Source organism: Mercenaria mercenaria, chromosome 6 (genome assembly GCF_021730395.1).
Source record: "Mercenaria mercenaria strain notata chromosome 6, MADL_Memer_1, whole genome shotgun sequence".
NCBI classification, from domain to species: Eukaryota; Metazoa; Mollusca; class Bivalvia; order Venerida; family Veneridae; genus Mercenaria; species Mercenaria mercenaria.
Genome location: NC_069366.1, coordinates 60,932,989 through 60,946,517, shown reverse-complemented (window position 1 = coordinate 60,946,517; position 13,529 = coordinate 60,932,989). Strand labels below are relative to the sequence as shown.

Sequence of the window (13,529 nt, the reverse complement as noted above, 5' to 3'; positions counted from 1 at the left end):
CAAAATATAAAGAAGACGAATGTGAATGGGTCGTTCTCAGATCTTCGTTTAGAAGATCAAGTACTTTAGTCAGATTGGGGTTTGGTGGTAATCTTGGACGTTGCTGTTGCTCTGCTTTCCAGCGATTCATCTCTTCCAGCATTTTAGTATTTTAAACGGAACAATGGCCATCTTATTCATATTTTATCTATCAATTTTCCAAGACTGTTGTTGAGCACAGGTGCTAGCGCAAAAGCAAACAGTGGTAAAAATTCTTCTTTCTGATTTAATATTTGTTTTTTTTTCTTCTGGATGGGAATCTTTTTGTTTGCCAAGTCCCGAAGTTGTTGACGCTTTGGATGCAACTAGCGCTTCTGAGCTTCTGATAGAGATACATTCCCTTTTAAAATATTTTGACAGCATTTTCCCACACAGTTGATTAGATCTTTAGGCGCTTCCTTGATTAGATTTTTCCTAAACTGAGGGTGTGCCTTGCCTAAAGCTAACATCATTGCTCCATGTTTTTTGATCAACGGTGTTTTACGTTTTGCCATTCTTATGCATGCCATCTTCGTGACTGTCCCAACAACAAAATGATGTTGTTTCGGTGAATACTTAGGCTTATATGGACGACAGGGCATCAAAGGCTGTCTTTGCAGCATCACTGATCGAATCTGATCTAAGTGTAGATACTTGTCGATTCAGTGGTGAAAATCGGGCTAACATTCCACTCGGATACCCTGTAAATGAGGAAGAAGGTGAGCTTGCCCAAGATGGAGTTCCAGACGAAGTACTGGACAAAAACGATCTTGGGGATGAGTTTCGGGACGGAGACGAGAACGAAGTTTCTCCCAGCGTTAATTTGCTTGCAGTCCATTTACCGTTTGGAGTCAAATAGGTTAAACCATCATGTTGATTCACCGCCACCTTATCAAATCTTGACTTAGGAGTATTAAGAACAGAGGATGGGGTGGTACTCCTAGATCTCGATTGCATGGGACTTGGTGTTTGAAATCCAGACATGATACTGATGGGTGAGAGAGGTGATCTGACTGGTGTTGTCTGATTAATCACATCAGAGACACAACTAAGCGGTCTCATTGGCGAGCCTTGTCTTGGTGAAGATTTTCGTCTGACAGTCACAAACCGATCATCAAGTTTCCTCATGGGTGGTGGAAGTGTCCCTGTGGTCTTGTCAGATGATTTCTTGACTTGCATTTTGACTTTCAACGGTCATTTGTGTTTCTTGGTTGGTGTTTTAACAGATATCTTTTTGACAGATCTCTTTTTGCCTTTCTTGACTGCTGGCTATTTGACAGTTCTCTTTTTACCTTTCTTGGCTGGTGGCGTTTTGACAGATCTTTTCTTGACAGCCTTGTCAAATTTTCTCAAAGTCTTTTGTCCGTCCCAACGAAGTAGACTTCGAAACATAACACCTCCAAGAAATCCACGGACTTCTGGTTTCAGTATCAATTTACGTTTGGTTTCGGGATCCGAATTGGCGTCTGCTAACTGTTGAATCTCTTGTTGATTTCTGTTCATGAAATTCAAAATCTGTTAGGCAGTTGAATCATTTTCTGTATGATGGTCTTGGCTGCCATTTGATCATTTTATGCAGACCCGCTTGTAATAACTGTTGTCTATTTTGAATATTTTTCTCCTGACTGAGCGATTCCAAGGCTCTGATGACAGCTTTTGGTGTGTAATCCATGACGAATTATCTTGAAGTGAATACCTTCTTACTATGTCTATTTCTTTCATACTAGCCCCACGTACACAACAGGTCCTCAATTTCCTCCAGTGACCCAACGATGAAAGATATCTGTTCTCAGTCTATAGGACTCGGGAGTTCTTGGATGAAAATCAATCACTAAATATCCGTGAGGAACTGGTGAAATGGTATCTCGATAGGCCTGGAATAAATGTGGCAATTGAATTTGACTTGCCAATACTTTGATTTGTCCTTTATCTCTAGTATTTTGAAACAGAATCATGTAATGCGCATTCAGACTATTCTGCTTGCTTTTGATTGTTGAAACATGTTCTGTGTGATATAAATCACACTGGCAATACGATGATGTTTTTCTGGTAAACCAAAGTTTAAAACAATGTTGACAAAAACAATGTTGACAACAAAAACAATAGTTAACAATTATTTAACAAATAAATGTCTTCTATCTTGTCATTTATATACCACTCCAATTTAATGTTTTCAATGTCACAGTTATGAAGTTCACACAACCAGTTAAAACTGTCAAGATCTTTCATCATACGCACAGTCATCAATATCATAAGTGCCATTTTTTCCTGTTTGCTTGATGCTTTATCCATTAATCTCAACCAGTTGATGACATGAGCGATTGTTTCTCCAGGTTTAAAGATTTTCTTCTCTTTACTGTCTGACATGTTATAATCTGTACTGGTCATTCAGCAACAGCAATTCTGATGCTACCATATAATGCATCCACAAAAGTGACTTGATCTTTGGTAAATGTTCCAATATTTGATTCACTTGGTGAAGGAGATCTTTTTTTTTCACCTTCCGTGAAGTTGTTCAAACCCTGTATAACTGCTCCGTGCCGAAGTGCTAGTGGTAATAGTCCCGACTCGTCAACAAATAAATATTTCTTGACAATCTGTACGATACTATGCATGACCTGGTGATATCTGAATTCTTTATTTACCGTGGCTTGACAAAACAACCATTTCATCACACACTGATATAATGTACTTGCGAGCATGCTTTGGCATCAACGCTATGTCCAATGTTTTATCATGATGTTTAGGAGTAATGTCACCCCCATGCAATTCCATCAACTCTTTGAGTTTGAGAGACAACACAGCTGCCTTGTTTGACATAATGTTTACGAATGATGCTTTGTCTGTTTTGGTTACTATTTACCATTGTCAATCTGCATGGTGATCACATAACATAGTCAGAAAGTTGACGTAAACTCTATCATCTCCATCCATCATTTTGGGTTCCGTCGTGATGTTACACTCACAAAAGGAATTTGGTTGCAAACTGTGTTCACACCACTCGAGTTCGATGTCAGAATGATATTTACTCATGTATTTTCGGAGCATGTACATCCATGTAGAGAAACTCATATCCAAGTCTGTCCTTACTTTTGTTATGTCCTTGTACTTGACGTAGAGACACTTCTTTGCTTGCAGAAAATCACACAATGCAATTTCTATATCTACCAAAACATTCTCTGGCAAATTCTCCCACATGTCAAAATACGAATCACCAGTGTGGACGGTGGAAAAGTGTACTTTTAAATCCGTCCTGTTTCTAATAGGCTGTGAATAATTCTTCAAAAGTGTCTGCCGAAAAGCCAAGATGTACTTTACTGTAATGTGTTTCATACGCCAATACTTTGTGATGTACTGGACACACTTCCTTGAGTTCATCAGTGAAGGAATTCATCATGTTTTCGAATACTCCCGAGCTATTCTCCATCTTGAAGCCAAGAATATAACACAACTTCTCCTGTTTTTGTTAATTTTATTCAACACACTTTTATGTATGACTTGTTGGTTACAATGCTGAAGTCAGTTCTGATTCATTCAAAAAGTGTCCAACGTTTTTCTTGTGAAAAAGTACCGCCCATTCTCCAGTCGTCTATATGTAAAAGCACTCTTTCACTCTCCGTAACGATTTAATAGCTTCCAGGTTAATGTTCGCTTCTCCTTGTTCTACTGCTTTTGTCACAATAGTTTTAAAACGTTGAAATGTATCAAGTTCGTTTAACCATGCACGTATATGACGGTTTGACCCAGTCCTTTCTTCTTCACAATGGATGTGATATAAAACCACAGCATACAGTTCAAAATCTAAAATATGATACAACGAAATCCAGGGTGTTTCTACAAAATCTCGATATACCCGCTGACAGATATCTGGAGAAAGCACGTCCGACTCATTTGATGTCATGTCTACGACTGAACATATCCGTAAGGCACGGTCTTATAATGATACACCACGACACGTTTGGTATACACCGAACGGAAAGTCTGGAGTTCACTGGTGACCTTTCGATCTCTGTGTCTTTTGATACGGTATGGATATTCAATGAGTTCTGAAAAAGAATCCCTGTTTTGGACAGCTTGCATCATACTGTTGAAATTGACTTTTTGGGTGGTATTGTAATCAAGGGTAATGTCTTTGACCTTGCACACTGTGTGGCGTTCCCCATTGACAATGTACTCGTACCGGTATTTTTAGGACCCAGGGCAACATACTTGACAATTCTTCCATTGGGTACTTCGTCAGTTCACTTGCCCAATCGACTGTCTGTAATGGGAATGTTCTATTTATCAGGGTCGTAAATGTACATACAGCTGGCTGTGTCAAAGTACAAGACCCGATCCCCTAAACGTTCCAGGACTGAGTACAGTTCTAACCTACCACAGGCAGTGACAAAAGCTGCAACTACCACATTGGCTGCAGCATGGGGTTCTGACATGTCCGTGTAATCGGAATAATTGATCAGAGAAAACTCATCTTGTTCAAAGAAGTCAAAGTAGTGGACTTTTTTTGTGAGGGTCAGTCATGATCTCGTATAACCTGGCTAGCTTGTCAATGTATTCCGATTTGTGCAAGACATTGTTTTTGGGCATTCTTTCCCCAGAGACAATTGAGCATGGTTTTGGCCACGGCCCTTTTGCCGGGATTCTTTTCCACATCTTCAAGGATGACACCTTCGGCCTGAAAATAGTCGCTTTTGAACTTGTCTTTATCTGCCCGAGTCTTGACCCAGTTGGGATAACCACTGGCCTCCTGTTTCCTTTTCAAGTACTTATTGATGTATTCCTTATAGAGAGTGTCGCTCCATTCCTTGAAGTGTCAGATTTGATACACTTCAAGGAATTTGTAACCTAGATCTAAAGCCTTATTCAGTTCCACTGAAGTCCAAACCCCAATCAAGACCCTTTCCTCCTCTGAATGACAGCAGGTCTGAAGTTCTTTCTCTGCACATGTACGACACAAGGTGTACACCATTTTCTTGTTGCAATGCATGGGTAGGACGGGTAACCATAAATCTTGACCAAACCCCTGTATTGCTTAAGGTTTGTCATATCAATTTCTTCCTGACTTAGAATGACAGGGTGATGAAGGGGATATGCTTTGTATTTGTTCACGTAAGGATACAGTGAACAAATATCAGCGTACTTGATCTCTTGTTTGGTGATTTCATCTACTTCATGGTACAGAGTGACTGCATTGGTACGTCCTCCAAACAGGGCATCACGGGGTTTGATCGGTTCTATATTGGGATAGAAGCGATCAATTAAACTCTTGTACTCAGGGTCTTACTTGCATTTTTGGTCAAAGTTACATTCCCAAATGTATTCAATGTGGTACCCTTGGTTTTGCAAATTTTCAAATCTTAAAAAGGTTTCTACGTACAATGTATTCATGGTCTTTAACGAGTAAGAATTCTTGACCTCACGCTTGGGATAGCATGTTTCACACCCATGAGTCCAGCACCCTAGAAACTCATACACTGTGTTGGTCTCTGCATTGTACCCATCAACAGAATAAGGACCTATACGGACTTCTCCACCGTTTAGTACATGACGAATGGGTTTTCCTGTGATAGTTGCCTCGGCCTGTAACCATCGTACACCTTTAATGGAATAACGGGTCTTGTTTGGATATCCTGCATCTGAAATGATACCCAAACTCTTTTCTGGTAATGTGTTTTTGCGATGGGCACATTTACAGACTTGGGCCAAGGTGACACATTCGGTAAAAGGATTGATGCCGTCACTGGCCATTAACTGATGTTGAAATTCACCACAACCACTCCTCAAAAGATCTACATCTGATCGACAATACTTTTCCATCTCCTTTTGAAAATCAAAGATGGAATGTGTGTTGAACTTTTCCTGATGCCATTCTAAAAAGGCTTCACGGGCTTCGGGTTTCACACCGCCAGGATGATAGTACTCTGAGTCTAAGTAATGTCCCAAATAGTTCTGTTCTAGATTGTTATAGCCAATGTCACAGTATTCACAATAATAACTATATCCATAGAATCCCTTGATCGAAATGATGGTGTCATAATGTCCTCCGTGGTTGTATACGTGTATCACTTTACTCCCTTTCCTCATGGTGGGTGGAGTAAACAAATGTTCACCTTTACCATGTTGAGTGTGAACCTTGATAATGTAGTCTAGGTAGAGTTTGGTCTGGATTTTCTGGTACTCCTCTATTCCGCGCGGCTGATCGTATCCGATTCCAACACTGTCCAATAACGTTTGAGCTTCCTTCTGTTGTAAAGATTTCTTGGATTGTCGCATCATGTTCAATCGTTTTTCCATTCCTCGGTATTTGATTTTTGTGCATGGCATATACCTACAACAATGGATCGTGCTAAGCATATGCTGTCATTAGAATTGTCAATTTGTATGACACTTGAGTTTTGTCATATTCTCTATACTGACATTCGATCCATGATGCATATTTCGTCTGGCTTTGCCGGATCCTTCGGGCATGGAAATATGAGTAATTTCAGCATGCAGTTGGCCATCATGAATCTTGAAATCTTCATTGCTTTGCATGACATTTTCAATTTCTTGAAGCAAAGTTTCCCCTGTCACTGCTAATGCATTGTCAAATGGGACGTGTATTCCAAGTTTCAAACCGGGATGATCAATTGAGACTCGAACTTTATCTCTTGGCTTGGTCTGACACTCCTCTTTCATCTTGTCTACCATGGCATTGAATAGTTCATGGGTAAAGTCATACGGTTGGTCATAGGGTTTGAATGTAACATCGTACACTTTACTTTGCGTCTTGAATTTTCTTGATTCTCGCTCCATTCTAGGTGTAATGTTAAAGTAGTTGCTTGCCAGGTCGTGTCCTTTCTCATCGTGTTGGTCTTGCCTTTCTTGTTTACGTTTTCCTTCTAAACCCTCACGCCGTTCTTTTCTACTAGCTAAGATTTGTTTCTTTTTAGTTAATGATAAACGATGCTTCTTTAGTTCTTCTTCATCATCTTCACTGCTACTCGAAGTATCTGAATAAGGTACTAATTTACGTGGTGCTACCATGTTTGCTCAGACAGAAATGATACAAATCCCTCGATGACTGTCCTTTTATACTGACAGAAACCTAGCTGTCTTGATGACCTTGAAAAATCCTATAAATACGGGGACTGCCAGCACATCGACATCAGTTGATCTCTAAAATCTGAAGAGACAAGATGGAAAGCAAAACTAATGCACCTGTAGAGAAAGTTGATGGGGCTGATACCATGTACTATCAACAACATGTACTATCAACAACCAAGAGATGTGTTGTTGGAGAAATTATAGAAGCATATCAGAGCTATGAAGTGGTTGATCTTCAACAATTGAAAGAACGTTTGTTATAATTGCAAGGAGGAAGGACATTTTGCTAGTCAATGTCCCAACGAGCAAAGCTACACGAAGAATCTGAGATGTTACAACTGTAACGAATTAGGACATTTTTCTAACAAATGTCCCACTCGACAAGCAGACGATAGCAAGGACACACAGGCGACTTCACCCCGCTGTAGACCATTATTTCCACCTATTGGAGGATTCTCTGACAGTATACCACCAGTACCACCACGTACGTACAAATGGTCAGATATTGCAGAGCTGAAGGAAACCACCGTGAACTTGGGCTTTGGCTCTGTACCCTCTGTCGATCCGCGACAAGGTTTTGTTCCACAGAAGCCAACTGCAGGTGTACAAGGTATTAAGAAAACAAAAACACATAGGGCTTATGGCACATTTGATCTGATCATACCAACAGTGCCACAGGGGAATACGGTAGAGAATCAGGATACGCCTCCACAAATCGAGGAACAGGAGACTAAGAAGGAGGATAAGAAGCGTTTCATTCTCAAACGGAAAGCTAGTAGTAAGAAGAGCCAGGGAGAACCCAAGCAGAAGCAGCCAAAGTTATAAAAAAACAGTGACATTGACTTTTAACATAGTTGTGTGTGTTTTTCTCTTTAAAGTTTTATCTTAAATAAAATAGTTTAGAAAAAAGATAAGTGTTTGTTGTTTGTTTTTTTTCAATTGACAATATGCAAGGTATTTTCTACTCTAAAATAGTTGGTTGGTCCTTAAAAGGACCTTTTTTAAAGTCAAAACTTAATAAAACTCAGACAAGTCTGGGTATAAATTATTAAGCTTGATTGGCTGAGTCCTAAACTCAGTCAAGTCCGGGTACAGGTTGTTAAGTTTAACTCTGTACCGCGGACGAGGCCATTCCATCCCACGTCTTGCAAAGAAGGCTTTCAGGTCATCCTGCCTCTGTCTCTTCTCAATCTCTTCGTACACCCAGTCAAGGGTCCGATCTTTCTTGATTAACCGACGTATCAAACGAAGAAGTTTTCGTAGACCCATAGTGAATGGTATACCCTATACCTTTAGCAACTTTGTACATAAAGTAAAGGCACGAGCTGGATAGAGAATCAACAAACTATTCAGAAACAAGTTTACATATTTAATTTTTAATTTTTAACCAATCAGAAGAGGTCTTACTAAACTACCATTGGGGCCTTAGACAACTTTGTTTTTTTTTTAATTGTTTTTGACAATATAATGTAGGTATCTTTCTGAAAAGATGTGTGTAGCCCTGAAAAGGGCTGTTGATTTTAGGTTTGGAGGATCTCCAAAACCTAATGCATGCCACGGCAGGTCGGGCAGCACTGAAGGGTCTTCCTCTTGGAAGGTCCGCCTTGGAAAGTGAATGCCGGCTCGTCAACCCCCTCCCAGTCCGAACCTTCATTGACAGCTTGGCTCTGGCCTGCTTCCTCCACCTTCCCTGACCCATTAATGACAATGGGGTTGGCCTGGTTGTCGCCTGGACCCTCTGGCACGGCTGGCTCCTCCTCCACCCTCATCTCAGTATACTCCTCCACCTCTTCATCCTCTGTCTGGGTTGCCGTGCTTTGCATTCTCTGCAGGCTCTCAACCTCAGCCTCCCGGATGGCCTGTCGGGGTAACGAGATATCCATCCTCAACCTGTCGTAGCTCCCCCCAATGTAAGAAAGTCTGTCGTCAAGCTCCATTGTATAGGTTACTGCCAGAAAGTGCAATGAAGCCTATGGAGCACTGCGCTATATAAATATAAGACGCGCGAACCTAATAGAGAGCACTATAAATGACGTCATCAATACATTTTCTGTACGACTAAATGTAGTGTTAAAATGGCTTATTTGTGTTTCTAGACGCTACGTTTTTTCTTGACTGCTCATTGATTAGTCGCCCGATTTTAATGAATAGAGCCTTGTTAGAAGAGTCTACACCTAGGCTATACAATGCTAATATGTAAGGATGAAAATGTTGACTACGAAAAAAGACTCTAGGAGAAAATGTAAAAAATTACGTGGATCTAAGCTCATGTTAACACTTATTCTTGATCAGCCAATAAAAACACGTGTTACATCTGCATCATGGCTCTATGCATGGTATATACAGGCGGTGCATCCTACGTCCAGGTCACTTTTTGAAGGATGGAGGATATCTTACCTTCTACCAAATCTATACTTGAAGAAGTCATGGAGGCAACAAATATCATTGAACCGTATACACAAACAGTACCACAGATAAATACCTATACACCGAATCATCAACCTGTGTATACATCGGTACCTCAAAATACCACGCGGAATGGGGTAGATTCATATTATACCTCACAACAGAGGAATTTTACACCACAGTATCAACAGCAGCCACAGCAACAAGCTCAGCAAAGTCACAACACCAGCAGGCACATATGGCGTACCTCAGTAAAGTTGGAACATCTCTACTGGAAGAGATCAAGACTGTCAACATTAATCTGGTCAAACTCAACTCTACTACAGTGCCAAACAAACGAGTTGGCTCAACAGGAAGAGGTGCACACATGAAATCTATCAACAACCACAAGAAGGCCAAGAAGTAAACAGTTCATAAAACACAACGGCCCTTTTCAGGGCCACTCCATTTTTTTAAAGAAAGAAAGTACCTTTTCTCTTATTATCTACTGGTATTAATAATTATAATACCCTAAATGGTGATCTGGTACCCTAAATGGTGATCTGGTAACTGGATGGTGATCCGGTACCGGTGGATAGTGATCTGGTACCCTGGATGGTGATCCGGTACCGGTGGATGGTGATCTGGTACCCTGGATGGCTGTCCCTAGCAACGGATGGGCTGGATGGTGATCTGGTACCTAGCAAAAAGCAGCTTGGTGATCCGGTACCGGTACCAGATCAACAGCCTATACTACTTACGGTGAACACACTAATTCAAGCAGTCGTTATGGTGAACATACTGATTCAAACAGTCGTTACTGTGAACGCCTTGATGCAGCAAGTCGTTATAGTGAAGGCTGCTGATTCATCCAGTCGTTTTGATAAACGCCTTGATGCAGCAATGTCTCTGTCTTTTCCATACACCAAAAATGATCGGATTGAATCTCACTATGGTGATTGCCATGGTGACACTATATCTCCTATTCCTAATCGCTTATAAATGTTTGAAGCTGAAAAATATTGAACTCAGACCGTCGATCACGAACGCGCGAATACAGAACATGAGAACCTATTTTCTGGTCCCTGAATTTGTAAGTGTTCCCGTATTTAATTGTCTTTTTGAGTAAGGATTTCGGCAAAACAACTGTACATTTTTAATAAATAAGTAGCATATCTTTTCTCACCCACGAGAGTAACCCATTTGCGCATTGGTGGATGTCCCACGTGATTAAGCTTTAAAAAAAAAAAGAAAAAAAAAACAACAAAAAAAAGACATTTTGTCATAATTATACGACGGTTGCTGACGTCTAGTAACAATGCCCAAACAGTGATATAAGCAAAAAGGTAAACATCAAAAAGTTAGGATAGATCTAGGTTTCCATGAAGCACAGAAAACACAGTCAGGGCCATACATCGCAACGTAAGCCCGCTGTAGTGCTACCGCCATACATTGCAACGTAAGCCCGCAACATGCAGAAACTGTAGTGCTGGCGCCATACATCGCAACGTAAGCCCGCAACATGCAGAAACTGCAGTGCTAGCGCCCTACATCGAAACGTAAGCCCGCAACATGCAGAAACTGCAGTGCTGGCGCCATACATCGCAAAGTAAGCCCGCAGCATGCAGAAAAAACAGCAGTGCTGGCGCCATACATCGCAACGTAAGCCGCAGCATACTGAAACTAGCGCTGACGCCATACATCGCAACGGAAGTCCGCAGCATACAGAAACTGTAGCGCTGGCGCCATACATCGCAAAGTAAGCCCGCAGCATGCAGAAACTGTAGCGCTAGCGCCATACATCGCAACGTATGCCCGCAGCATACAGAAACTGTAGCGCTAGCGCCATACATCGCAACGTAAGCCTAGTGCCATTCATTGCAAAGTAAGCTTGCAGCATGCAGAAACTGTAGCGCTAGCGCCATACATCGCAAAGTAAGCCCGCAGCATGCAGAAACTGTAGCGCTAGCGCCATACATCACAAGGTAAGACCGCAGCATGCAGAAACTGTAGCGCTAGCGCCATACATCGCAACGTAAGCCCGCAGCATACAGAAACTGTAGCGCTAGAGCCATACATCGCAAAGTAAGCCCGCAGCATGCAGAAATTTAGCGCTAGCGCCATACACCGCAAAGTAAGCCCGCAGCATGCAGAAACTGTAGCGCTATCGCCATACATCGCAACGTAAGCCCGCAGTATAAGAAACTGTAGTGCTAGCGCCATACATCGCAATCTAAGCCCGCAACATACAGAAACTGTAGCGCTAGCGCCATACATCGCAAAGTAAGCCCGCAACATACAGAAACTGTAGCGGAAAGATATAGCTGATTGGGTGCTTGAAAATCCAGCAAATACATTATAAATATTGACCTTTCTACATAGACCTATTTCCTTAGCAACGGGAGACAATTTTCGCGCATGCGTGCTCTACGTAGGGCAAAAAGACATGACCGCAAAAAATTATTTACGTTAGAGTTAATCAGTTATATTACATTTCAATCTATTCGATCAATAATAAGTTGGGTTTTTTAAATATCCACCGCAAGACAAAGGAAAATATTTGTAGATCTTTGCAAACCCAAAACTATTTTACTTTAACTAATGCGCATTATTGATTTTGGATTAATAAACTACTTTTCAGCAATTTTGATCTCGACAAATTTTGGTTAAGAAAAATGAAAAAAATGTCTTCCATGCGTTAATAAAGTAATAAAAATGTTGTTTTATTTTTTTCTTAACACGATCTCACAAAACTTACCACCTGTCGCAGTTAGCTTACATGATACTTGTACTATAACTAAAAGTCAAAGTTAACAATAAAATGTTCAATTAACAAAGTTCAACCTTTGATTTTGTATCCAATTATACTCAAATGGGGATCAATTCATTCCGTATTAAAAATATTTCTATTGATTTTGTATTTGAAAGTATCAAAGTGGTTTGGAAAGTGAATGCAGCGGTAAGGTTTAATGCTGAGAGAGGGGGCGGGTAGCGGGAAGGGGTTTTCTACACTTGCATTCTTTATCTGAATAAAAAGTTATTTTCTTATTCGACAGCGTAACAAAAGCAAAACAAATGGCTTTTTTGTATCAGCATTGACGAAATAATTATTTTGATATAATAGTACTCGAATATTTTTCATAAACACTATACAAATACAACTGTAGAATTTATCTTTTAATTTTCATATTCAGTTTTTCATCTTCAGTGCATTAAAAACTTACCATATAGAGTCATTGTTACTATCCTTGTCAGGTATCAAAATTCCAGCCTCATCTCTAACGAAGTATTTGTCAATAGTACAGCTCCAGTCCGTGTCATGTGCAGATCCAAAGTTGGTTACACTACGGGCAGGTAGGCCGATGGCACGACAAACTGTACAATACAGAACAGAATGGTGGATTAATGCCCCGTAAACATCTAAATATTATACAAGACGATTGTCTTAACACATTCGAATAAATAAGCATCAAAGTGCTATGTTGAAACAAATGGCAAATATCTATTCTTTTCACTTTTGTCTAAAGATCGATTATATTTTTTAAATGTTTACTACATGGAACATATTTTTGTGGCATTTGAATCAATTGCTACAACTAGGGTTATATCGAAAGCTTGAAACGCTGGCGGAAAACCCAGTGTACCCTACCATAATATTAGGGCCGAGCATGTGCCTGGGCAGAACCACTTACCTTAATAAAGAAAGTTGGATGACACCCAACCACAAACGAATTCAACCCTAAGAACTTTCCTGGACGGTTTACAGCATACCAGTAAACATCAAACTTTGACAAAAAGTTCCCATCCCATGTAACATATCAATGACTAAACATAAGTAAAAATTCAACAGTTTCTGTAATGCCATCAAAGCCGTGGAGATTTATAGTTCTATGTCTATATGCTCTTCCACTTTTTCAGGCTAACTCCTTTACACTTTAAAAACTTCATTACCTGTGTTTGTAACACATGTAAAATGTTAACTTCAAAATACCAAAACGCAATTTACAGTATCTATTACCGTAAAGGATATTTTTGTGTGC

General features: G+C 40.3%; 1 protein-coding gene across 2 annotated transcripts in view; it reads right to left on the bottom strand.

The window, feature by feature from the left end:
• LOC123548745 (annulin-like) overlaps nucleotides 1-13,529 on the bottom strand; it is a 58,705-nt gene that overhangs the window by 27,944 nt on the left and 17,232 nt on the right. For both annotated transcript variants that reach the window (XM_053546068.1, XM_053546069.1), the window contains exon 8: nucleotides 12,714-12,864. In XM_053546068.1, coding sequence (XP_053402043.1) covers nucleotides 12,714-12,864 — 151 coding nt within the window. The remainder of the gene's footprint in view (nucleotides 1-12,713; nucleotides 12,865-13,529) is intronic.